The 26,303-nt window shown below is 40.0% G+C and overlaps 1 protein-coding gene across 2 annotated transcripts in view; it reads left to right on the top strand.

The window, feature by feature from the left end:
* The window catches only part of LIFR (LIF receptor subunit alpha), a 76,897-nt gene extending 54,265 nt beyond the window's left edge, over positions 1–22,632 (top strand). For both annotated transcript variants that reach the window (XM_061129915.1, XM_061129916.1), the window contains exons 13-20: positions 1,368–1,578; positions 5,128–5,307; positions 7,206–7,307; positions 7,899–8,066; positions 12,251–12,412; positions 13,303–13,396; positions 15,049–15,127; positions 15,514–22,632. In XM_061129915.1, coding sequence (XP_060985898.1) covers positions 1,368–1,578; positions 5,128–5,307; positions 7,206–7,307; positions 7,899–8,066; positions 12,251–12,412; positions 13,303–13,396; positions 15,049–15,127; positions 15,514–16,137 — 1,620 coding nt within the window. In that variant the 3' untranslated portion in view covers positions 16,138–22,632. The remainder of the gene's footprint in view (positions 1–1,367; positions 1,579–5,127; positions 5,308–7,205; positions 7,308–7,898; positions 8,067–12,250; positions 12,413–13,302; positions 13,397–15,048; positions 15,128–15,513) is intronic.
* Positions 22,633–26,303: the final 3,671 nt, after the last annotated feature.

Genomic DNA, 26,303 nt, shown 5'->3' on the forward strand with positions numbered 1-26,303 from the left:
TTCAGTGACTAGTTTATGGTTCTGCCACATTTGGGTGGAAAATTAAGTTGTTTTGGACATGTTGATTATTTAAAACATGTGCCCCTAGGATGATCGAGTATAGTTCAGTAGGCAGTAGTTTGGTGTAAGGCTCTGGAGCTCCGGAGAGGTCTGAGCTAGACACAGCTTTTAGTGGCGTGTAAATTGATCACTCAGAGCACACAGCGTCGAAGGAGGCCAAGTATGGAATGGTGGGTGGTGGCGGCATCTGAAGACCCAGCAGAGGAGGAGGATCCAGCAGCGGAGATTGGGAAGGTTAGAAGGGCAGGAAGACCAGAAGAAAATAGTGTGCAGAAACCAAGGGAATGGGGGTGGTATGTGAAGGAATAGACAGTACCAAGTGAAACCCACAGTTCTTGGGATGGTAGCGTGTTCCCTGGACCAGGCCATCAGAGAGCTACCTCTGTGTCTGCAGCAGAGCACTGGTGGCTGGATCAGAGGGTCCTGTGCAGTACTGTATAAATTGGAGAGATTGTTTTGAAAAGCAGTGTAGACATAAAAATAAAGACATTTGAATGATTATTTCCTTTCCCGTAAGCCCAGATTTGGGACCCCACATTAAGGAATTAATCCTAACTGGGGAAAAAACTGTGGCACCAAAAGGTTCATTTTATTGTGAAAAAAAAAAAAATGGCAACAATTTAAATTCTACTTATTTAAGAAATATTCAGGTAAACTAATGAAAATGCTATATGAAATATAAAGCTGTTAGAAATATACATAACTGTATTATCCAAAAAAAAGTGTGTCTTGTAGAAAAGTGAAAAAAAGATAGACAATTGTATAGTATGATGGAAACAATTTTAATAAAAGTCTCCATCTAGAAAAACAGCTTGAAGGAAATACCAGAATGTAAGAATATTTAAGAAATGGGAATATGGGAGATTTTTCTTCCAACTTTTTAATATTTTCCACATTTTCTGTAATAAGCAAGTAATACTTTAAAATGAGCAAACAATAACTATTTTAAAAACATGATGCCATACTTTTAAACATTTTATTTAGTTTTAAGTAGAGCACTGCTTCTCATCTCTTCTTTTGGTTTCCTTCTGAATAATATGAAGCTAAATATTGTTTTGTTACTTAATTTTTATATTTTTGTGTAATCTACTGCTTACAGCAAGGGTAGTTTTTGTTCAGCACCGCTTCCCTGATTTATCCAGATCTCACTGTATTTAAAGTCTGTGCTGTGCACTGTTAATGACTCATGTTTCCTAACATTACTTTGTTCGGATTAGTGAAGTATCCAGTTTAGACTCAATGGCCTTGCCTTGTCACATCACCTTTGCCAGTTTTTATAACAGAATTTATTTTTCTTTTTTTAATAGCCTTTACCCATTAATGAAGCTAATGGAAAAATACTTTCTTATAAAGTATCGTATTCATCAGATGAGGAAACACAGTCCCTTTCTATTGCTGATCCTCAACACAAGGCAGAATTACAACTTGATAAAAATGACTACATCATCAGTGTGGTGGCAAAAAATTCTGCTGGCTTATCACCACCTTCTAAAATAGCTAGTATGGAAATTCCCAATGGTGAGTACTTAAGGTAAAAGTAGTATATAAGTATAGGAAACCAAGGGGAAACATTTTGATGGTGTTGCTTGCTCTCATAATGTCAGCTTTCTTCTCATACCCTCTGCTGCTGCTAATGAGTAACGAGTAAGGCAGATTACTCTTAAATATTCGTGGAGAGGCAGTAGCCTTCAGTATTGACTGGAAGCATATACACTGATGGATAAAATAATTACAAAACCCAATTACTTTAACACATAATGTTGTAGAGTTATGGCAGTAGATACTACTCTTAGGAAGAAATATTTTAACAGTTTATTTATAACTGCTTTCAGACATCTCCCCAAGACCATGACAGTTGACACATCAGCTAGGCTATTTTTAAACAGGAAGAAATACTCATTTTAAATGACAGCTTCATTGATAAGATAATTCTTTATTAATAGGAATCCTTTACTGATAAAAATTTTTTCTTAAAGTCTAAATTGCATCTTCAGTATAAGCTTTAGAAAAGAATTTTGATATAATTTTAAAATTCCTCAGTGCCCCCTTTAAATTTAATGAGTTACAGTGACTGTCAGTTTTCATTCCAATCCCAGAGAAAGGCAATGCCAAAGAATGCTCAAACTACCACACAGTTGCACTCATCTCACACACTAGCAAAGTAATGCTCAAACTTCTCCAAGCCAGGCTTCAGCAATACATGAACTGTGAACTTCCAGATGTTCAAGCTGGTTTTAGAAAAGGCAGAGGAACCAGAGATCAAATTGCCAATATCTGCTGGATCATCAAAAAAGCAAGAGAGTTCCAGAAAAGCATCTACTGCTGCTTTATTGACTATGCCAAAGCCTTCGGCTGTGTGGATCACAACAAACTGGAGAATTCAAGAGATGGGAATACCAGACCACCTGATCTGCCTGCTGAGAAATCTGTATGCAGGTCAAGAAGCAACAGTTAGAACTGGACATGGAATAACAGACTGGTTCCAGATTGGAAAAGGAGTACGTCAAGGCTGTATATTGTCACCCTGCTTATTTAACTTATATGCAGAGTGCATCATGAGAAACGCTGGGCTGGATGAAGCACAAGCTGGAATCAAGATTGCCGGGAGAGATGTCAATAACTTCAGATACGCAGATAACACCACCCTTATGACAGAAAGCAAAAAAGAACTAAAGAGCCTCGTGATGAAAGTGAAAGAGGAGAGTTTAAAAGCTGGCTTAAAACTCAAGATTCAGAAAACTAGGATAATGGCTTCTAGTTCCATCACTTCATGGCAAATGGAGAAACAATGGAAACAGTGGCAGACTTTATTTTTGGGGGCTCCAAAATCACTGCAGATGGTGACCGCAGCCATGAAATTAAAAGACGCTTGCTCCTTGGAAGAAAAACTGTGACCAACCTAGATAGCATATTAAAAAACAGAGACATTACTTTGCCAACAAAGGTTTGTCTAGTCAGAGCTATGGTTTTTCCAGTAGTCATGTATGGATGTGAGAGTTGCACTATAAAGAAAGCTGAGCACCGAAGAATTGATGCTTTTGAACTGTGGTGTTGGAGAAATCTCTTGAGAGTCCCTTGGACTGCAAGGAGATCCAGCCAGGCCATCCTAAAGGAAATCAGTCCTGAATATTCATTGGAAGGACTGATGCTGAAGCTGAAACTCCAATACTTCGGCCACCTCATGCAAAGAGTTGACTCGTTGGAAAAGACCCTGATGCTGGGAAAGATTGAGGGCAGGAGAAGGAGGGGAAGATGAGATGGTTGGATGGCATCGCTGACTCAATGGACATGAGTTTGAGTAAACTCGGAGTTGGTGATGGACATGGAAGCCTGGTGTGCTGTAGTCCATGGGGTCGAAGAGAGTCGGACATGACTGAGCAACTGAACTGAACAGTGACTGTCCGTTCTTCCTCAGCTGCCTTGACAGCTTTTTAAGTCACAAGTTCTCAGCAGCTACTCCTGCCTCCTCGCCCAGTTAGCGCCTCTTCTGAGTCATTCCTGATCGCCCCCCTTGCTGTCCCGCCCTAGTATGGGGTCACGTTTCTATGAGCACCCACTCCTGAAGGAAGAAAAGTGGGTCCAGCTTGGGTCCTCAGGACCTTTTCAGTACTTGCTTGAGGGCACTGGGTGGTGTCTGACTGCTTGTTACGTAACCGTTCCTCTGTTCCAGTCAGTTGTGGACACATTAGGAGGAAGAAATAGGGACACACAGTATGTTTCAAGACACAGAGCAGCAGCCAGAGCCCAGGTAGCAGTGCTTGCTAGAGAGGAGAGGTCTGCAGGCAGTGCTGTGGAGGCAGAAACAAGACAAGAGAAAGATGTATGAACGCCCGTGGCAAGATAAGCTGCCGATTTAGGTTAGGTATTTCATGGCTCTCACAAATAATAGGCAATGCCTATGTTATCTTTTAATTCAGGAGCTATATTCCTACCTTTTCTGTGTGTCTCTCAGGAGTAATTTACAGAACTAACAATGGTCTGGCCATCAGCTTTCAGAAAGTTACTGCAACTCAGAACAAATCATGGTTCCTAAAGGATTTCCCCAGTGGGAGGCCCTACTGTAACCTCAGCACAGGCTGACGGTGTGGATTTTTTCGTCACATTGAGCAAAGAAGCTGTTGTATCCAGAGTCCTGTATTCCAAGCCAAATTGTTGTCTTGTGTCCAGTAGTAGTTGCTTATGAATGCAAATTTTGTTCAAAAAAACCTTTCTGTGGCTTTTTACTGAGCCCTTAAATATGCATCAGTTAGAGAAATTACTTCTTTCCCCTGTTTCTCTGGAAAATTTCCCTCTTGGCCATGCTGTCCTAACCCACATTAATTACTTGCTGCCAGCCTTGGGCCTCCCTTATCACTGAGGCTGAGATCTGGCAGGTGGGGAAGTCAAACCTTACCATGGCCCCCAGCGCCCTCTGTCAGCCTCTGCACCTCACGCATCCATACTGCTCTCTGCCCACACTGGCCATCCCATCCCATAGCTTTTCTCCCTGTCCTGTCTCCAGAATCCCTTCCGCCCACCCGTGGGACAGCAGTCTCCCTTGAAGGGAAGTGAGGGGCTGGCACACCAGTTCATTCACCCACTGCATGGGGTTGTGCTCCTGCTTGGCGTGGTCTGTGCCAAGAGTGGAGCTGCAGGCGCAGGCCCTCGTCTGCTCTTGTGGAGCTCACATCCATAGTGGACGATGAGAGAGGAGATTCTGACCACCCATGCCTGCTCTTCTCCAGCCTCCCATCCCTCTGCTGCTGTGCCGTGACCCTCTACTGCTCATTCCCTCTGCCCCATTCATCACAGCTCTTGAGCTTCATGTCCCAGCCCAGCTATGTCACTACCTGATCCTTGGTTCTTTTTTGTTTTGTTTTGTTTTGTTTTTCCAGCTGCAGAGTTGATCTGTATGACCAAGTAATTGCCATAGAGCAGAATTTCTAAACTTGGCTGAAGGTTTATCTAGTTTAGCACCATTTTGCAGTGTATGTACAATGAAATGATTTGTGTAACTCTGGCTCATTTTCATGAGGTTTACCTTAAAACATTATTTTTAACACTAGTAAAAATCCTTCTTTCTTGAAGATGATCTCAAAATAGAGCAGGCTGTTGGAATGGGAAATAGGATCCTTCTCACTTGGAATTACAACCCCAACATGACCTGCGACTATGTAATTAAGTGGTGTAAGTCATCTCAATCTGAACCCTGCCTCATGGACTGGAAAAGAGTCCCTTCAAACAGCACTGAAACTGTAATAGAATCTGGTAGGTGTCTCTCAGAGTTCTTTAAAGATATTTTTTAAATTTACTTTTTATTGGGGTGACATTGGTTTATAATAATATCATGCAAGTTTCATGTGTACACCATTATGTTTCTATTTCTGTATACACTACAGCGGCTAACCACCAAAAAAAAAATTTATTTTTTTAAAAAAGAGCAACACGGAGTGACTGGTTGCAGTGCAGTGACTGTTCCCCCTCACCATTGGGCTGGATACGGATTGGTTTAACTTTTTTGAAAAGCAGTTTGTGGCAGTATGTGTGTGAAACAATTCATAGACTTTGATCTCATCGTTACTTGTCTAGGAATGTATTCTAAGAAAAAAAAAAAATCCAAGAGCAGCACAGATGTGCATCTAAGAATGTTCAGCACAGCATTGTTTATAATGACCTCACTCGCCATCTTTTTTGCCCGTTTGCCCACAAGCCAGGTTACTGAGCACAAAGGACTTGCACCCATTACCACTTCCCCTGCTGTAGGTCAGGGGCGCATTGAGGGGCGGGGTGCAGCTCAGGAGCTGCAAGCCTGAGATGATGCAGCCGGGGGGGGGGTGCGGTTACCTGCAGGCTGAGCCAGCCTTGTCCTCGGGAGCTCTAGCCTCTGCACGGTCACTGTTCCTTCTGAGTCCCTGGCATGAGTGAGTGTGCCTCTGCCTGTGGGAACTGTGGAACCTCTTGGTAGTGAAGCTTCTGACGTCACCCCACTCCCCCGCCCCATTCTCCCTCACGTGAGAGTGAATGAAGTTCAGGGGAGCGAGCAGCTGCTGAGCCTTCTCTCCCAGCAATCACGTTCTGCTCGTTTACTCTGTTCACTGTCAGATGGTCAGGGTGAGCCCCATGCATTGGATTCCTACATGGAGCTTCAGATTTTTTTTTTCCAGTTCTACTTGTAATACAGCCAGATTCTTTCATGTGCATAATTGGCCAAGGCCTCAATGGTTGCCTTTCTTTTTCCTTGCCGAGTATGCCGTCCCTTACCAGAGAAGTACAGCCCAACCTTACACAGCCATAGTGTGCTCTGTATAAATTTTGACCCCTCTTCCCTCCTTTCTCACTTTGGCCTTGAGAATAATCAGAATGGACTGGGGCAGGGTGGAATGATGTAGAGAGGTGAGAAATGTCTCTTTAGTTGGAATATCTGGGATATAAGATGAAGTTGAACCCTGTAGGATGAGAAGGAGGACCTTTGATGTAGAGGCCCCACATAGCATCTTTCTGTTAGCCCTTCACATCTGTCCTGCCAGCTGCTCCAGGCCAGGGGTCTTGTTACATCCACCCCGCTTTGCATTGTATTGAGACATTTGAAAGTGATTAACTTGGGTTGAAGTTAAAATGTCTTTCTTGTTTGTCTTGTGGAGTTAATAGCACTAAATGCTGATGCTGTAAAGAGGATTAGACTCTTAAGTCCCATTTCCTTTAATCCCGAGGTGTCATGTAGAGTGGAAATTTTAGTATCTGCTTCTTGGAACAAGGGAAGAGCAATGGGTTCTCTCCAACCCACAAATAACCCTAGCCCTTCTCTAGGGCTTTTCAGAGGTGTGATACACCTGGGACCGTTTCAAAAACTGACCCAGGACCAAATCTAGGAAGAAGTCATTGCTTAATTTGAAGGAACAAAATGAAAATCTTGATTACCATTTTTTTCCCTTCAAGATGATGTCATGTTATAATACTAAACTTCTCAGATGTGAATTTAATTTTTGTCAAGTCAGTTTTCACTCTGAATATTTACTAGTTTTGGAAATGCAAATGTATTTTCTGTAACCTTTGTAAAATTAGTTTTGGAAATTTCAAAGTGAGTTATTATCAGTTTGATATTTCTAAAATAGATATTCATAGTCATATGTACTTAGGAAAGTTTACTGATTGTGTTCATCCTGTAGATCAGTTTCGACCAGGTGTAAGATACAATTTTTCGGTGTATGGGTGCAGAAATCAAGGATATCAATTATTACGTTCTATAATTGGATATGTAGAAGAATTGGGTAAGTTAAATGGGTAAGTTTTCTTAGAGTTGAAGATAACATGAGAAATTATAAGTAGACATCAATTTTAATATTGAATTCTAAAAATAGATTGAATTGAGATGTTCATTAGTTCAAGGAAGAAAAATAAGTTATATGATAACTAAAATTATTTATAGTTACTTATTCTTACTTCATTTGTTTAATGTTTACATTTCACAATTTTACTTTTGTCATAGAGAAAACTAAGTCTTATTTTGGATGTCAAAAAGACTTAACTATGTACTTTTACAAATTTTAAAAACTGTTTATTTAGGACTATTACTAAAAAGGGGAAATTGAAATAGTCTATTGGAGTAGCCACTTAAAGATTTTGCATAGGTTTTGCAAACGCCCCCAGATATGTTTTATACCTGAAAGTTGTAAGTTCTACCTTTGTATCTTCATAGTAAAAATGCTGTGATAATATATGTGAAAGTTTATGATTAAATAAAGAATAATGTTCTAATTCCAGGTTCAGCTATTTTTGAAGCTAGAAATCTCATTAAACCTTAATGTCTTGCTCTGTATTAGTAAATCCTCCTTTAAGTGTGGACTTCTTTTCTTTTACAGCTCCAGCTGTTGCTCCAAATTTTACTGTTGAGGATACATCTGCAGATTCTATATTAGTGAAATGGGAAGAAATTCCTGTGGAAGAGCTTAGAGGGTTTTTAAGAGGATATTTGTTTTACTTTGAAAAAGGAGAGAGAGACACATCTAAGATAATAGGTTTGGGATCAAGTGAGTAAATTACTAGAATAAGTATATACTGTTTCTTAGAAGTTCTATATTAATTACAAAAAAACGAAAAGAAAGAAGGAAGAAAAGGTAAAAGAAAATACTACGGAATAGTTTAAACTGGTCTCCAAAACTCTGAACAATAAGGAAGTGAAAATGAAGTCATTTGATGAATATGAGATTTTCAAGTTTTTAGTATGTGATAAATGGCATGTGGTCTTTAAGAAATCATTCAAATCATTTATTCTGAGGCCTTTGATTATGATCCCCACAGGACAGAGTACATCTCTTACTAATCTTGCATGGTGCATAACAAAGCATCTTATGAAGGTTACCTTAAGAAAAAAAAGTCTTCCTGCATTTATGCTGATGGAGGTGAAAACTCAGTAACCTAAAGAATGGCTTCAGAGCCTCCTTTTATTTGACAAAGAGCTATCCCCACAGTTAGCCAAGACCTTAGTGAGCTGGGAAACTTAATTGACTTGATAGAGCATATGTGTGTCCCTTAAATCTTAAAAACTTAGAGTCAGTCTTGACAATTGGTAAGTGTATGCACAGAGACCTTTGAGAATCCTCAAATTTACAAATACAGAAATGTTTATGCAGACTTTTGCCTTTAAACCCTCAATGACATTTCTGTTCAAAGTCAGATGCTTCTTATTTATGACTGAATAACACAAGCATGTATCATCTCTTCAGTTTGAGAGTTTTTGTTTTCCTTAATGACCTTTTCTTGGAAAGAAACCATTTTATTTATTTAATGACTATCTGAACAAGTAGAGAACAAACAATGCCACTGGGAGATGCTGCCCAACTGGGCATTAGTTTAATCACCTCTGGAGAACAGCTGCATAAACGTGTGCCTCCCCCAAATCATGGAGTTCTGCATTTTCTGAACCTTCAGAGTTGAGGCAAACCCTAACTATCAGATTCTGCAAAAATCCAGAAAAAAAAAGTGCTCAGTCATGTCCAACTCTTTTTGATCCCATGGACTATAGCCCACCAGGCTCCTCTGTCCATGGGATTCTCCAGGCCAGTATACTGGAGTGGGTTGCCATTCCCTTCTCCAGGGGATCTTCCCAACCCAGGGATTGAACCTGGGTCTCCTGCATTGCAGGTGATTCTTTACCGTCTGAGCCACCAGGGAAGCCCAGACATTACACCAGCAGGTGCTCAGAAATTTTGCACTTGAACCTCAGGTTCTCAGAAATTTTGCACTTGAATCAGTTAAAATTATAGCATGTAGACTTCTAGTTAGAGTGGATTGGTCCCTAAAATTAGAGTAAAAAACAGGAAAAAACAAAAAACCCATAAAGCCAATAAAGACAGAATCTGAGAGGCAAAAAAGAGGATATAGAAACATTAGGACATGGAAGTGGGCCGAGTGAACTAGAGGAGTGGATGGTGGGACAGTCTAGGTGGACAGTTGCACGGGCATCAGTTAGAAGTAGTTTGGTTTATCCTGCAGGGCCAGCAGTGGAGGCCAATGGTTAGGATGAATCTGGGCTGAACAGCAGGAGTTGACTGAAGGCGTGTAAGCATCAATTAGAACCCCCAAGTCCTATAGAGTGTCATGTAGCTCACGTGAGTGCCCTCTCCCCTGAATGAGAACAGATTTATTCCGAACCAGAGAGCCTCCAGGCAGGGGACACCACAGCAGACAGTGTGACCTTCCTTATTCCTCCTTTCCACATGGTTAATAGATCTTCAGCTAGGCATGTTTCCCAAACAAGAGGTGAGAGGATTAAATGGTTCCTGAGAAAAGACATAAAACATGCTGAGATTCAGGGTACTATCCCAATGAAAAGTCAGGAGCCCAGCTAGTCATTTCCTGTCAGTAACAGACATGAAGCCCACCCACCAACAAACCCCACCTGTGCACACCAGGCTTCCTGTGAGCCTTTTAGTGGCTCACTCTCAAACATGAGGAGTAGCCAGCAATAACCAGATGATTGAGAAAGCTTCTAACCTGTAAGACAGACACCAGGAGAAATCAGAGGGAACAAATGTTACGTGGGAAAGCAGAGAAATTAAAAAGAAAACTATTCTTGGATAGTTGAGGTACAACTATTTATTGAAAAGACATGATGTTATAAAAAGGAACAAACAGAAGACAGTTATGAATTCCTCAGAATTAAAACTGCGATCGAGGAAATTTTCAAGGAATTAAATAAAAGTAGAAATATTAAAAAGAAAATGGGGAAATTCTTCTGAAAATGAGACAGAGGCAAAAGAGACTTGGAGGTAAAAGAAAGTTGCAGCTTGTCAAAGACCTACCCTGTCCTCCTTTATAAGAATTCTGTAAAGAGAGAAGAGGGGAATGGAGGGAAGGAAACTATCAAAGAAATAGCACAAGAAAATTTCCCAAAGCCAAAAGACCTCAGTGTATGCAGTAAAAGGTGCCATTAAATACACCAGTAAAACAGAGAAATAGATCTATGCTGAATATGTCATGGTGAATTTTCAGAGCACCTAATATATAAAGAAAAAGTCCTAGAAACAAAGAAAAGCAGTTATAGTGCCAGATCAGGAATAAGAATGGCAGTTTTCAACAACATACTGGATACTAGAAGATATTACGGCTAAAATACTGAATAAAAAATTGTTTTCAACCTAAAATAGTACTGTACTCAAGCCAATTTATCTACAGATACAGTAGTATCTATACTGCTTCTGTGAGAATAGAAGACATTTTTAGATAGGCAAGCCTGCACATATTACTTCCTGCAGCTATCCCTTCTCCAGACGCTACTAGAAGAGTGAGCCTCAACACAGGAGATAAGTGGGGCAGTGAGTCCTGGGACAAGGGCCCCTAGAAGGCTTTCAGTCCAGAAAAGACACCCTGGGAAGCAACCTGACAAAAGAGCGGACAGGGGATAGGGGAGGTCACAGCACTGGGACTTAGTTGTGTTGGATCACATGGAAAATCGCGTTGAATATTCATTGAAGGATGTGGGAAGAATCAGTAACTGGTACATCAGACAAATAAGGAAGAAAGGCAGTTAAAGCAACAGAAAAATAAAGGAAACATCAAGCAGTTTGTCTTAGCAATAATTCATATTTATATAATCATGATAATATAAACACTGAATTTACCAAATTTTTTTATGTTTTTCTGCCAGTGATGTGGGGTTGAGGGGAGAAGGGGTAGTGGTTGTGTGTTAGAGCTAATGTCTAAAATTTAAAAGTCAAACACTACCAATCTAGGTTTCCCTGGTGGCTCAGTCAGTAAAGAAGATGCCTGCGGTGCAGGAGACTGCCTTGCAGTACAGTAGACCCAGGTTCAATCCCTGGGTCAGAAAGATTCCCTGGAGAAGGAAATGGCAATCCACTCCAGTGTTCTTGCCTGGGAAATCTCATAGACAGAGGAGTCTCATGGACTGTAGTCCATGGGACTGCAAGAGTCAGACATGACGTAGTGACTAAACCACCACCAATCTAAGTTTATTTCAAAAATGGAAGTGAATACCCACAGAACCTGATAACTTGATTTTGAAGTGATTGTCTGGGAGGAGGGAGATGCAGGCAGGCAACTGCTGCTTTTTATTAGCCATATAGTGTAATTGAGTTTTTAAGCTATTGAACTGCATTATTTTGGTTAAAATTTTAAAAAACAATAGTTTAAGCAAGTCTTCTCATTTCCTTTTAAAAGAATCCCAAGGCGTCCTCTTTCTTGAGACCTTGGTCTCCTGAGTAATTTGGAGTGATCTCCATTGATTCGTGCTCCCGCTCCCTTGAGTTTCTCACTTGACTCACAGACAGATGGTCAGCTCAGGTGGCAGTGTCCCTGCCCCCGTGGGTTTGGGTTGCAGTGGGTTTTCATGCTCTTAGTAACAGAAAGAAAAGAAACTTTTATTGATTGCCTGCTATATGCCAGGCATTATTCTAGAGAATGTGCATGGAAATTTCTGAGAGCTTCAAAGCAGCTCTGAGAGCTAAGTCATGATACGGGATTTCACAGTGAGAAAAACTCAGGTTCAGAGTGGTTCAAATACTAGGTCCAGATAACCCAGCTACTAACTGGTGGAGGCGGAATTGAACATGGTGCTGACTGGCACTACAGGCCGTGGCCCTGGAGGCGACTAGCACTCAAGACTCACTTAAAAACGATATGTGACAGGTGTGAGTAACCAGGTGTTTAAAAGTAGTACAGAGATCAGTAATCATCTTCTTCACTTGAAAAACAGGTCGCTTTGACATAAAGGTTAAGAATATTACTGACATATCCCAGAAGACACTGAGGATTGCTGATCTTCAAGGTAAAACAAGCTACCACCTGGTCTTGCGAGCCTACACAGGTGCAGGAATGGGCCCAGAGAGAAGCATGTTTGTGGTGACAAAGGAAAATTGTGAGTTAAATGTTGTGATTGAGTTGCTTTCCATACTCAAGTGCATTGGGTTTCTAGTGATTTTTGTTTATATAGAAAACCCCCCTTCTTTAAATTTCACATTTTGTTATACTTTTAAAGTAGGTGGAGGGCAGGCCTGTCTTGAAAGGCCTGAAATGACTTCATATTTATTCTTACCAGTTACCTGAACCTGTTGTCTAATGCATACTTGAGAAATTAAGGGATTGGGGATATATCTGAAGTTTAGAGTTCTAAATTCATGTTGAACTTAAGGTCAGCTGGTTTAAAATTTTTTGGCCGAAATATTCTGAGATTTTTAACATATCCAGGGAAGAATGTAAGAGTCTTTAAAAAGTGTAAAACACTTATAAATTTGAGATGGAAAGTAGAGGAGATGGACTTGATTAGTTGGTCAATAGCAAAGAACTTTCATTGATCACAGGCTTGTTCTCTAGCCATGGGTTGAAGGTCATACATGCCTTTAAATAAAGGAGGGCCATGTGGCGATAGTTCTCCTAGGGACACTTGGCATTGTATGGTGCCGTTTTGGTTGGTGCTACTGGTATCTGGTGGTTAGAGGCTGAAGGATGCTGTTAATCTTCTTCCAGTGCATGGAACAGCCTCTTCCCCACCAGCACATGTCAAAGAAATATCTGCCCTAAAATGTTAGGAGTGCCAAAGTTGGGAAACCCTGCTCTAAAGAATTTATGTGTTAGTATAAAAATCATTACAGTACTTTTAAGGTTATGTTTTAATAATTTTTCAGTTTCTCTGGAGCAGTTAGGATTTTTTCTTCAAATAATCTACTGACTTAAATGTCTTATGATACGAATTTATTGAGTTTATATATGAAAACGATGATTTTAACATCTGCAATGTTCTCTTTTCAGCTGTGGGTTTGATTATTGCCATTCTCATCCCAGTGGCAGTGGCTGTCATCATTGGAGTGGTAACAAGTATCCTTTGCTATCGGAAACGAGAATGGTAATGATTTACTCTCGCTGTTTTGTTCTTAAGGGCATGATTGATTAGTTCATGTGTTGAGAGTCTGACCCAGCTTGCGACTGAACAAAATAACAAGTACACCTTTTTGGTGGAAACTAGGTAATAAATATTTGTATCGGTCAGAATTAATGTTGGAGATAATATTAGACAAGAACATGGCATATTATTTACAGGTTTTAAAACTTAACAAAGGAAAAGTGTAAATTTCCCCTACTATGGACAGGGAAGTCTGGCAGACTGCAGTCCATGAGGTCACAGATAGTTAGACATGATTGAACATGCACAAAAGCATATTTACTAATTAAAGTAGTAGCCATTGTACCAAAAAAAGAAAAATCTAAAGGCATAAATATGTCAGTACCTATATGCAGGGCTAAATGTACTTTAATGATTGAGCTCTCACTTGTCCTGGTGATCTATTTAGAAAATCTGGTCATTTATTTAACAAATGTGAATGGCCCTCCCATGTGAAGGGGGAGGTACAGTGGTAGTCTAAATAAGTATGATCCTCAGACATATAGAATAGTGGGGAGGATGGACTTGAACCCATAGTCATTTAATAAATACACGTGGAGAAGTGTGAGTGGGTGCTGGGAACAGCGTGTGAGAGAACCGTGGGGAACATGTCTCTGCGGGTGGTCAGGCTTCCCTGTGGAGGTTCCCCTGGAACAGGGGAAGAGGAGAGGATGTGCCAGGCAGAGAAAAGGAATTGGCAAGAGCTTGATCTTCTGGAGAAAGCAGTGTGTTTGGGTGCAGTGACCACGTGAGTGGTGTGAGCGGAGGTGAGCGGGCCGAGGAAATTGCGCCTCGTGCTCAGCCAGCAGGCACTGCCCTGGGCTGGGCTTCGGGCAGATGGCTGTCTTCATTTGATCCTCACTGGCCTTCAGAATGCCATCATTCATGGTAAGGAAGAGAATGTGTTCTAGCTATCCTGGCTTATAAATCAGTATAGTAACAGTTTAAAACTATAGAATACCCTGTTTGATAACCACATTCTCATTACCAAAAATCACATTTTTAAGATGATTTCAATTCAGAAAAAAGATAAAATAAGGAGATAGATTGGAAGTTAGAGCATTTTGGACATACATTGACAACATTTTTTTTTCTCGTATAGGAATTTCAAACAATAAAAAATTTTTTTAATAGCTGTAACTGATAGGGCACTAAGCAAATTTCATTTTTGTTTTTAGTGTTTGCTTAAGATTAATAGCCTTCCTTTTTCTGATAGTCCAGGAAAAGTCTGTTTTGAGTAGTAGAGAACTGAAAATGCAAATATGTTCTCAAGTAGTTAATGGTACTGAATCCAGTCTGCAGGATGAACATTTTGGTTATATGAGTAATGCCTGTATCTTTTGACTTGATAACACAGCATCTTAACTCTTTTCTTTCCGTTTTCATTAGAGTTCTAGAAATAGAAGCACTGTTTGTAGTTTTTAGATAGGAACCTCTGAATGCATTGTATGAAAGCTCCAGCGACCGATCACTCTGAAAGTGATTTTCCCTTTTTATCTCAGGTGTTCATTAGCATATTCCTATGAAACGTCAAAATAAGCCTGATAACTTACTAACTCGTTGTCTAACTGATAATCCTATAATTATTCAATGTATTTAATCATCTTTATTTAAAGGATTAAAGAAACCTTCTATCCTGATATTCCAAATCCAGAAAATTGTAAAGCTTTACAGTTTCAAAAGAGTGTCTGTGAGGTAATCCTTTATTTTCTTACCTTTACCTTTGAAGTACTGACTTCCTTTTTTTTTAGTCTTTTGTGAAAAGTTTTTAACATGCCGGTGTCATGCACAGTAAAATGTACTAAGAAAATAGCAGTGCTTGAGCATCCACTGAACTTGTAAAATTATTAATCTTAAATTGTTTGTGCATGCTCTTTTTTCCTTTCACTGCTGTTAAGAGCAGGGAAAATACTGATATGTAGAAAAAAGTAGCTTTGCTCTAGTATGAGCTAAAGAATAGTAGAGATGCAATTTTATAAGCATCTGTGAAAAATATATAAAATAATGCTTCTTTTTGTAGGAGGAGCATCACAGCAGCTTTTCATGGTATCCCTAATCCCTGTTTTAAAATTTATTTCTAGGGCACCGGTGCTCTTAAAACATTGGAAATGAATCCTTGTACCCCAAATAATGTCGAGGTTCTGGAAACTCGGTCAGTGGCTCCCAAAATAGAAGACACAGAAATAATTTCTCCAGTGGCTGAGCGTCCAGAAGATAGCTCCGACGCAGAACCCGGAAACCACGTGGTTGTGTCCTACTGTCCACCCGTCATCGAAGAGGAGCTAGCCAGCTCAGGAGCAGAAGAAGGTGGAGGGGCCTCACAAGTCATTTACATTGACGTCCAGTCCATGTACCAGCCTCAGGCAAAACCAGAGGAGGAACTGGACAGTGACCCTGTAGGGGGAGCAGGCTATAAGCCACAGATGCACCTCCCTGTTACTTCTACTGTAGACGATCTGGATGCAGATGATGACTTAGATAAAACTGCAGGTTACAGACCTCAGGCAAATGTAAATACTTGGAACTTGGTATCTCCAGACTCACCTAGGTCCACAGACAGCAACAGTGAGATTGTGTCTTTTGGAAGTCCATGCTCCATTAACTCCCGACAATTTTTGATTCCGCCTAAAGATGAAGATTCTCCTAAGTCGAGTGGAGGAGGATGGTCCTTTACAAACTTTTTTCAGAGCAAACCAAATGATTAAGTGTCCCCCGTCACTTCAGTCCACCATCTCAATAAGCCGCCATTGCTAGAGTTGCCACATCTACAGGGCACCTTGGAGGAATCCTGTGAAGTGTTGCTAGTGGGGTGGACTTCCCTCTCACAAGTTACACTAAAAAGTGTTAATGTGCTTTTCATGCAGTCTCAAAGCCAAAGTACAGTAACTCAGAAATTGGATCCACACAACTCACAATTTGGAGCTATTTGGGATTCGAGCCAAAGAATCCCACTGCTCTGCCTTGAAGAAGCTTTTCAAGAACAAGCAGTGCCAGGCCCATTCGTGCAAAACAAACCCTCCAGCAGCTGTGTTCTGTTGTTCATCTGGTTTTCTCACACATATAATTTATGGAGTTGCACGCAGATTTGCAGGCAGGGGGGTAAAATGTCAAAGTAACAGGTGATGTTACTTGCCTGACATTTGCTCCATTCTAGATGAAAACCAAGCACAGATGTGGAAACTTGACATTCTTTATCCACAGCATTTAAGAAAATTAATATAATTTTTAATGTAGCAGCAGCTATTTAGTGTTTTGTTTGATAAAGTATGCTGATTTCTGTGCCTACTGTATAATGGTTATCAAACAGTTTTCTCAGGGGTACAAACTTGGAAAACGAGCATGACACTGACCAGCCCAAATCAGAATCATGTCTCCTTGCTTTGGTAGGCATTTTACATTGTTCCATTATTTTTTAGTGTTTGTGCTAGCTTCCCTTATTAGGTTGCCCTAATATTTAAAACTAAATTTCTAAGACTATAGATTTTAAGTTTCTTTTAAAAATTGTGTTTTTTTATGACAGTGTCAGTTTTATAAATATATGAGCAAATTCAATATTATTCATAAACATAGGATTCCAGTGACTTACTATTTGAGATGACTACTGAGCAATATCTGGCAGCATCAGCTGTCTGTATAGGTCGGATTGGCCTCAGTTCCTCCTGAGAAGACCATGCTTTGAGCCCTGGTTGCCCAGGCAGTGTGACCATCTCTGACACCTGCTAGCAGGTGTTCTTTCTCATCGCACATCTTAGCAATTCCTTCCTCTTCATCAGTCCAAGCTAGTTGTTTCAGTCCTCAAACTTTTAAATATAAAACTATAAAATATAATGCTTCTTAACAGGGACAGTTGCTTAAGGGCTCTTTCATATAGAATGTCATTACAGCAGATTTGAATCCTTGGGCGTACCTCTATTAAAGGTGCAGCAATGGCTTTGGGAGCTGTCAAGAGTGGGGTCCTCACAGAATTCTTTGTTTACCCCCGATCTTCACAAGTGACGTCTGGAATGAGTGTGGTTCTTGGAAAAGCAGATTGCAGAGCTAAAAACTGTATCTTCTATTTTCCCTGCCCTCAGGTTGTCTGTGTATTTTATCTTTTGAGAGTTAAGGCCAAAGTACTTGAAAATTTGGAAGATCTGAAGAAGTCACGATAAGTCCCTTTTTATTTATCATTCGAGATTCTGTAGTGTATGTGCACATAATGGATCAGGTTTTTTTTTCTTTTCTAGCCCATGATGTATCATTATAAAAACCATGTTGTAGAAAAAAGCCTCAACAAGGGACAAAAATCTACTTAGGTAGTACTCTGCTTTATGAATCCTGATTTTAATTGCTAGGATTCAATTAAATCCCAGAGCTTCCTGGTATATGAACATGTGGAGTGAAATACAATTAAGTATGTATACACATAGTGCAGTCAAACCACATAATAGCTCATAGATATTTTCAACAATGAAAGTTGTATCACACCAGAGCCACCTCTAGACAGTTTGCTCTGTCCTGTTATTTCTCCTGTTGGGCTCCTTCTGTTTGCTTCCACCCCAGACCCTGAGACCTGGGTTGCCTTCTCTCCCTGCAGAAGCTTGTTACCACACCCTCTCTCCCCCAATTCATGCCTCTTTTCCCGTCAAAACTCACCAGTCCTGTACCTCATCTCTTTAGGATAAGTGTTTAGGTCTCTAAAGTGTCTCTTTAGGCCAAGGTAGAAGTTTATTGATCTTCACTCCACTAACCTGAGATAATGGAAAAAGGCTGGAAGAGATTGTTTGATTTCCATCATGTGTGTTGGAGCTGCTACCATCTACCTACATAACGACTCCTTTGTTCAGCTCATGGTGCATTTCACCGGGTCTCTCAAGTCCTCTCACTCCGTCCAAGGCATCATAGCTTTTTCTGTATGAAGCTTCAAAGTGCAGCTCACCTCTCCCCTGCCCCTGGGGATCCACACACACGATCACTGGGTTAATGAGCAGCAGAATGTCTCTCTGTTAAGTCTGGGCAGGCTCCTTATTACTTGTGACAGGCTTAGAAGAGTGTGACTTAGGTCTGAGGTCAGAACAGATTTCTCTATCTTTCCCCTGTTGAAGACTGCCAGACCTGAGCTGCAGGTGGGAAGTGATTACCACCCAACCCCTGGGCACCTGGGGGCAGGGGGAGGGGAGGGAGCCAGAGGGAAGAGGGCACCCTCTGTCCCACATCCGGTTGCCTGTGTCACTGCAGACCCTGGTAAATGTTCAGTGCCGGGACCCTGCACATGGGTGAGAGGTGGTCTAATAGGGCCTTGCTCTGTGCAGTCAGATTAGCTCCTCTTCTGAGGGAGGGCTTCCCTCCAGCCCTTCCTGACTGGGAGAATAATTGGGAAACCCACCTTTCCAGCCAAAGTTTCCAGTTAAAGCCCAATCATTGGTTAGAAAATTCTAAATGTCTGAAATATATGCCAGTATGTCTTGATTAGAGTGCCATGTAAAGGATACATTTCACATCTCCTCCAAGCCAGCAAACCAGACTTCCATTGTGAGGAATGGAGATTCTGATGGTCATTGTGACTGCATTTCTCTTATGAGTGGCCATCTGAAATAATATTTAACATAAAAATATTCTTGGAAGACTTAGCTAGGCTTTTGACATTAGACAGGCCTTGTAAATTGAGTGTTGCGTGGACTAGCATCCATATACGATTGAAGTCTTCAGTGTGCTAAACCTGTCGGAGCCTGAGCTTGACATTGTGGCCCAGGTATCTGGATGGTTGGGTATTTATTGCTTCAGTGATAGAGGTGCTCCATCCCTGCAGTTTACACACAGTGGCAGCCATTCCCAGAAAAATTTAAAGGCAGACGTTTCAGCCTCATTTTCCATACCAGCATTGCTTTCACGGCTCGTGGATCTGAAGGATTGCATTGAGAACATCTAGTCCTGTTGCACTCTCAGAAACTGTGGTAAAAGTCACATTCTTAAACCTTCATGCAACTTGTATTCTTGTTAGAAATCAGTCCTGTAATTTTTTAGTTGTCTTCATACTGGCCATATTTAAAGAACGTCACAGTCCTTTTTTGTACTTAAATAATTAGATGTAGTTTAGTGAAGGAGACATGTGAATGTTTTCTTCCAAAAGGAATTTGGAATCAGTTTTATGATGGTTTAAAATGAAAGTGCTCCCTAACCTGTTAATATGCAGAAAATATTATCTCAAATTTTTCTACTGCCCAGGCACATAATCTGATAAAACCTTTTTTTTTTCTATTTAAGGTAACTTTTACTGTTTTCTGTTTTGAACCATGTTAATTTGAAATTTGTGTATCTTTTATAACATGCATTTCCCCCCTTATTTTGAAAGTATAAAATAGGGCATCTCAGAAGTCAAATGTGGGATCATTAGTTAATCACTACAACTAGGCACATAATGGCAATTCAGTCAGGTTTTTTACTGACTGAGTCCCATCCCAGAATGTGTTGATTCAGCAGAGTTCTCCAGCAGGATGGTGCATGCCAAGATCTAGCTTGTATAGATCTGAGACCATTGGCGCACAGATTCAGATCTACTGTAGAAGTGACTCCACAGGTTGAGTGAAAACTTGGGTCTTACACAGGTATCTTATCTACTCTAATTTTAAATATTCACGGTAACTTTTATATGATGGGTTAACAATGCGGGACATGTTTGTACCAACCAATTAAGTTGGTTCTAGCAAATCAACACATTGATGCATGAGTTTTACTGATTAGAATGAGCACTCATTCTCCTGATAAACTCTTAAAAGCTTTTATTTTAAACTGATACTTCCTGCTGAAACAAAGTTTCATGGTACCATGGCCATTTTATTTTTTATATCCAGAAGAATATCTTTGACAAAAGAAAACGATTTGTGGCTAAACTTACTGGCAGTGTAGCTTTTAGACATGACCTTAGAATATCATTGGAAATGACTTGTTTTGAGTTTGGTCTATTTATACCTCCATGGATTATGTGCCAAGGCTATTAATATTTAAACCTCTTACTTCAATTAGGCGGTGAGATTTTTATTCTTTTTCAGTTAGTACTTTTTGTCTTTTAACTATTACATGATCATATTCATGCTGATTCTAACACAGATGAACTGTCTTTAATGCTGGTAATAGATAAGAGAACAATATTCTGTTAATTGAGATGTCAGATTCTGTTGTATATGGTAAAGTTTCATGGGATGTGATTTGAATATATCCAAATCCTTATAGCTATGATACTGGATTATGATGGAATTTTATTATTTTTAATCATGAATAGCATTTCTTTCTCCCTACATTAAGAGTGTTAATATTTTGGATTATAAATCATGTTATCAAGAGAATTTACATGTGCGAGACAAATAATGTGGGACATTTTTATGAAAATTAAAAGTAGTGTTTTTGGAGGGAAAGCCTCTGAATTTTTTTTAATATGGGAGTGCCTAGTTGAAGAAATACAGAAACAATAAATTCAAAAGCTTTTAAATAAGTAAACTGTAACTGATTGAATATTAACCAAACACAAAAAGTAATAAATATTACTCTTTGGTTGCTGAAACTGAATACCCAAAAACTTAAAAGATGCGTTGGGGAAAAAAAACGAATGCTTAATTGATAAGGAATTAATTTTTATTACATTTATTAATGCATATATCATCTAAAATTGCCTTTGCAGTAGCCAATCAGAGCTTTAAAACAAAAAATCTAACAACATAGACCTTACACTGCACAGAATCCAAAAGTAATTTGTATACCTGATTGAATTTCACCTAAGTGTATTGAATTTCTTTATACATTTAAAATGTACTTCCCTTTAGAATTACCCCATCTTAAATAGGTAGCTTTCAGTTTCTGAACTTACTATTTTTTCCTAAGCATTCCAGTGGTATATTATAAAAGATCAAAAGATTTTTAGGTGGTAATGCAATTTTATTTACAAAACATGGACACGTTAACTGTTAGGTTTAACCTTAGCATTAGTATTTTTGTAGTTGACGATAGAAAACAATACTGAATAATTCTCATAAAAATTTTTTTCAAATCTCCCCAGTTTGATTTTCAGGACTTTTCCGCATTATTTATTGATACATCCTTCAATTCCATTTTTTCCGTCCAGCATAATGTTTCAGAAAAATGTGACTGTTATGAATACAACACACAAAAAAGAAACCCACTTCCACTCATGGTTGTGGAAGGGTGGATATTCCTGGGATTGGGATTTATCCAATTATTTCCTCCAAAAGGGACAAGGCTTTTTTTTTTTTTACATTTTAATTCAGAATTGCTTGAGAAAATTTGACCTGGATAGAGAGACATCCTCAGCTTGAGATGGTGCCACCTTAAAGTATGTCCAAAGGTAGAGTCGTTTTAAAGCACTCAGCTTTGCTCATTGGAGTGTGTTCCCTTTCCTTCTCTTTTGTTAGCCAGCTAGAAGTCAGGTCCTTACAATGCTAGACCGTCACCATTTTTTTCTTTCAAAATTGCATTATAGTGAATTACTGTTTACAAAATACACATACTGTGAACAGATATAAGTTTTTGTCTTTTATAAGGTTGTTTGTAGAATGAGTGTTTTTTTAAAGGGGATGTTATATGTTAAATATTTTCAGTTTTTTATAAATACTAGTTAACTGTTTACTAATTTTTGTTTGGTCAGGTGTGTGCAAATGTAGCTGAAAGGGAGAAACTGCAAATCCAAACTGGCTGATTTCTTGAAATGTTACCACTACAGACTTTTTTTTTAATCCTGAATGATCAGTTGCGATGTTCTGTACCTAAGATTGCGCTTAATCATGTCAGGAAACTTAAATACACATACGCAGGAAGCAAACTATATAGATTGCAGTATATTTGTGTGTTTCAGTCTGGTTCACAGAATTTGTAGTTTAACATGGAATAAAATAACTCCACTTACAGAGATAACAACTGAAGTATTTTCTGCCTTAATGAAAATTTGGAAATTATGTTGCTGTTAAAAGGAAAAATTTGGACACTTTAAATCATTGTATAATTTCAGAATTTAGTTTACTTTTGGGAAACATGGTCATAGCAAGAACATAGAATTATAAGTAACCTATTACTAAGACACTTAAATATAAAACTAGTATGCTTGGCTGTTAACGCTAAAGATGTTACTTATGTCTGTTTTTAAAACATGCATGTATTTAACAATTTTATCATAGTATTGTCATGGAAAAAATAAATATATTTTCTTACACTGACAGGTTTGGGCATTATTTAGGATGGGGGATGGTTTCCTTCTATTTTAAGCACTTGGGAGAAGTGGTTTCTGCTTTGTTGTTAACACTTTTGGTTCTGTCTCAGAAATTAAAATGGCTGTGAAGCAATCTCATAGGGCTATGACTAAATTTTTAATATTTTAATATATTGTTATGTCATTGATAAAACCTTCCATATATTCCACTAAATCTACATTCTGTATAGTGGAGAAGTTAACTATGAAAACAAGTAGTGGGGAACCAGCATTATAAAACAAATAATAAATACTGGTCCTTAAAGTATGGCTTTTAATTTATTTCCTCTGAGGATAACCTAAACATTTCTGGAGATTCTAAAAATATATAAAAATTTTATTGTCAAGGTTTTGAATTTGGAAATACAGTCATTGATTCAGCAAAACCCTGTTAATTTTGAAGTATGAAGTGATCTTAAATGGAATTTCATAAGGGGGGGAAATGAAGTCTTTAGCCTTATGCTGCCTCTGCTCACCCAGAGTAACAACTGATGTATTATGAATGGGCCTGTATTTAACCTGAAGAAACTGTTGACCAATTTTAAATTAACTGTGAAACACATGTTAGTGTTTAAGTACTAGAAGAGCTCATACATGTGGTCTGTCCTTTAGGGACACCTCAGTGCGTATCTGGTTTCCCAGATGGTGAGTTCTTGAGCCAAAATGTATAGCGCGATCAACCCCAGGAACTTTTAAAAGGGTCAAAAAGAGTGGAATGATGTCATTATTAGGGGAAAACAAAATATAGATGTATGAATAGTCATTATTTTAACATATAGCATTCAGGATCACACTAAAATGTTAGCTTACAAACACATTCATTACAAAGGGCCTGTGTAAGAATTAGTTTTCAACGGCCTATAAATTTTATCTATTACCCTTCCCCCAGAGTGACTAGCAGTAAAATTGAATTAAAAGTATTATTCAGTCTGTAAGAACCAGTGATGCTGAAGTAACAAGAGATGTCTTGAACTGATCTGGGATTAAACCCAAGATGATTTTTATTCCAGAGTGATTACTTTCAGCTTAAAAGAAACAAAAGTTGTTAAGGATGATTGTGATAGAAACTGTTAAGTGGGAATTATGTTAAGTACAATTGCCATGTATGGGGGGCTTCCCAGGGGGCGCAGTGGTAAAGAATTCGCCTGCCAATGCAGGAGATACAAGAGTTGCAGATTTGATTCCTGGGTCTGAAAGGTCCCCGGCAGGAGGAAATAGCAATCCACTCTTGTATTCTTGCCTAGAGAATCCCATGGACAGAGGAGCACAGTCCATGGGATCCCGAAGAGTCAAACACAACTGAACACACACACATGCCCTGAATGGAGCTCAAAATTATGTCCCTAAATGTTTGAAAGATGAGAAAGAATTTCAAGTCTCAGTTCAGTTCGGTCGCTCAGTCGTGTCCGACTTGCTGCAACCCCATGACTGCAGCATGCCAGGCCTCCCTGTCCATCACCAACTCCCGGAGTTTACTCAAACTCCTGTCCATTGAGTCAGTGATGCCATCCAACCATCTCATCCTCTGTAGTCCCCTTCTCCCGCCTTCAATCTTTCCCAGCATCAGGGTCTTTTCAAATGAGTCAGTTCTTCGCATGAGGTGGCCAAAATTTTGGAGTTTCAGCTTCAGCATCAGTCCTTCCAATGAATATTCAGGACTGATTTCCTTTAGTATGAATTGGTTGGATCTCATTGCTGTCCAAGGGACTCTCAAGAGTCTTCTCCAACACTACAGTTCAAAAGCATCAATTCTTCAGCACTCAACTTTCTTTTTATAGTCCCAACTCTCACGTCCATACAGGGCTATTTGGAAAAACCATAGTTTTGACTAAATGGACCTTTGTTGGCAAAGTATTGTCTCCGGTTTTTAATATGCTGTCTAGGTTTGTCATAACTTTTCTTCCAAGGAGCAAATGCCTTTTAACTTCATGGCTGCAGTCACAATCTGCAGTGACCTTGGAGACCCCCCAAATAAAGTCTGTCGCTGTTTCCACTGTTTCCCCATCTATTTGCCATGAAGTGATGGGACCAGATGCCGTCGTCTTAGTTTTCTGAATGTTGAGATTTAAGCCAACTTTTTCACTCTCCTCTTTCACTTTGATTAAGAGGTTCTTTAGTTCTTTTTTGCTTTCTGCCATAAGGGTGGTGTCATCTGCGTATCTGAAGTTATTGATATTTCTCCCGGCAATCTTGATTCCAGCTTGTGCTTCATCCAGTCTGGCATTTCTCATGATGTATTCTGCGTATAAGTTAAATAAGCAGGGTGACAGTATACAGCCTTGACATACTCCTTTCCCAATTTGGAACCAGTCTGTTGTTCCATGTCCAGTTCTAACTGTTGCTTCCTGACTTGCGTACAGATTTCTCAGGAGGCAGGTCAAGAAAGTGAAAGTGAAGTCGCTCAGTCTTGTCCGACTCTTTGTGACCCTATGGGCTGTAGCCCACCAGGCTCCTCTGTCCATGGGATACTCCAGGCAATAATACTGGAGTGGGTTGCCATTTCCTTCTCCAGGGGATCTTCCCGACCTAGGGATCGAACCCAGGTCTCCCGCATTGCAGACAGACGCTTTAATCTCTGAGCCACCAGGAGGCAGTTCAGGTGGTCTGGTATTCCCATCTCTTGAAGAACTTTTCCACAGTTTGTTGTGGTCCACACAGTCAAAGGCTTTGGCCTAGTCAATAAAGCAGAGGTAGATGTTTTTCTGGAACTCTCTTGCTTTTTGAATGATCTAATGGATATTGGCAATTTGATCTCTGGTTCCTCTGCCTTTTCTAAAACCAACTTGAACATCTGGAAGTTCACGGTTCACATACTGTTGAAGCCTGGCTTGGAGAAGTTTAAACCTTTTCCCCCTCCTTTCCTCAGCCAACTGAATCTTGGCTGCAGAGCTGGGTCTTCACTTGGACTCAGCCTTCAGAAGTAGGGTGAGTCTGGGTCTCCTCCAGGCATTAAAGTCCTTGCACACACCCCCACCCACATTTTCCTTGAGTCGATGGAGAGGCAGGAAGACTTGAGGAGCAGTTTTCAGAACACATGGCCCTTCCTGGTCCCAGATTGCCCAAGGACGGAGCAGACGCTGCGCCCTCTTCAGAGATGCACCTGGAGTCTGATTTTCTCAGTCACGGTCTGAAGCTCCATTTTTTTCCTGTGGCTGATGCCGGTGTCACACCCCAGGCAGCGGCTGCCCTGGCTCCCCACCAGTTTCACCTCTGACTCCCATGGTGGCCCAGGAGAATTTTCTCCACCTCTCATATCACTCTTCTCAGCTCTGAGCTGTGGGTCTTACCCACCTTTGACTGGTTGTGGGGATTACAGGTAATGTCCACAGTGCACCCAAGAGAACATTTCACTATGTGACTCTTGCCTCTGTCCTTTGAGAAACCTCGGATGCAACTCAAGACTTTCTGACCAGCGCTTAAAGATGTCCGTGCCTTAAAGCTGGCTTACGGTGACATCTCCCAGAGGGGGTTAGCCAGCAGGAGTCCTGCTAAGTAAAGCCCGGGATCTCTTCTCACGGGTCGATGCTTAGTCTTCACCTTTCTTCACTTGGGTAACCTTCCAGGCCTCAGTTTAGGTGGTGCTGCTCAGAGAAGTCTTTCCAGCACCCTGGGAACCCCATCACCTGCCTTCCCAGCACC

This window comes from Dama dama, chromosome 25 (assembly GCF_033118175.1).
Source record: "Dama dama isolate Ldn47 chromosome 25, ASM3311817v1, whole genome shotgun sequence".
NCBI lineage: Eukaryota > Metazoa > Chordata > Mammalia > Artiodactyla > Cervidae > Dama > Dama dama.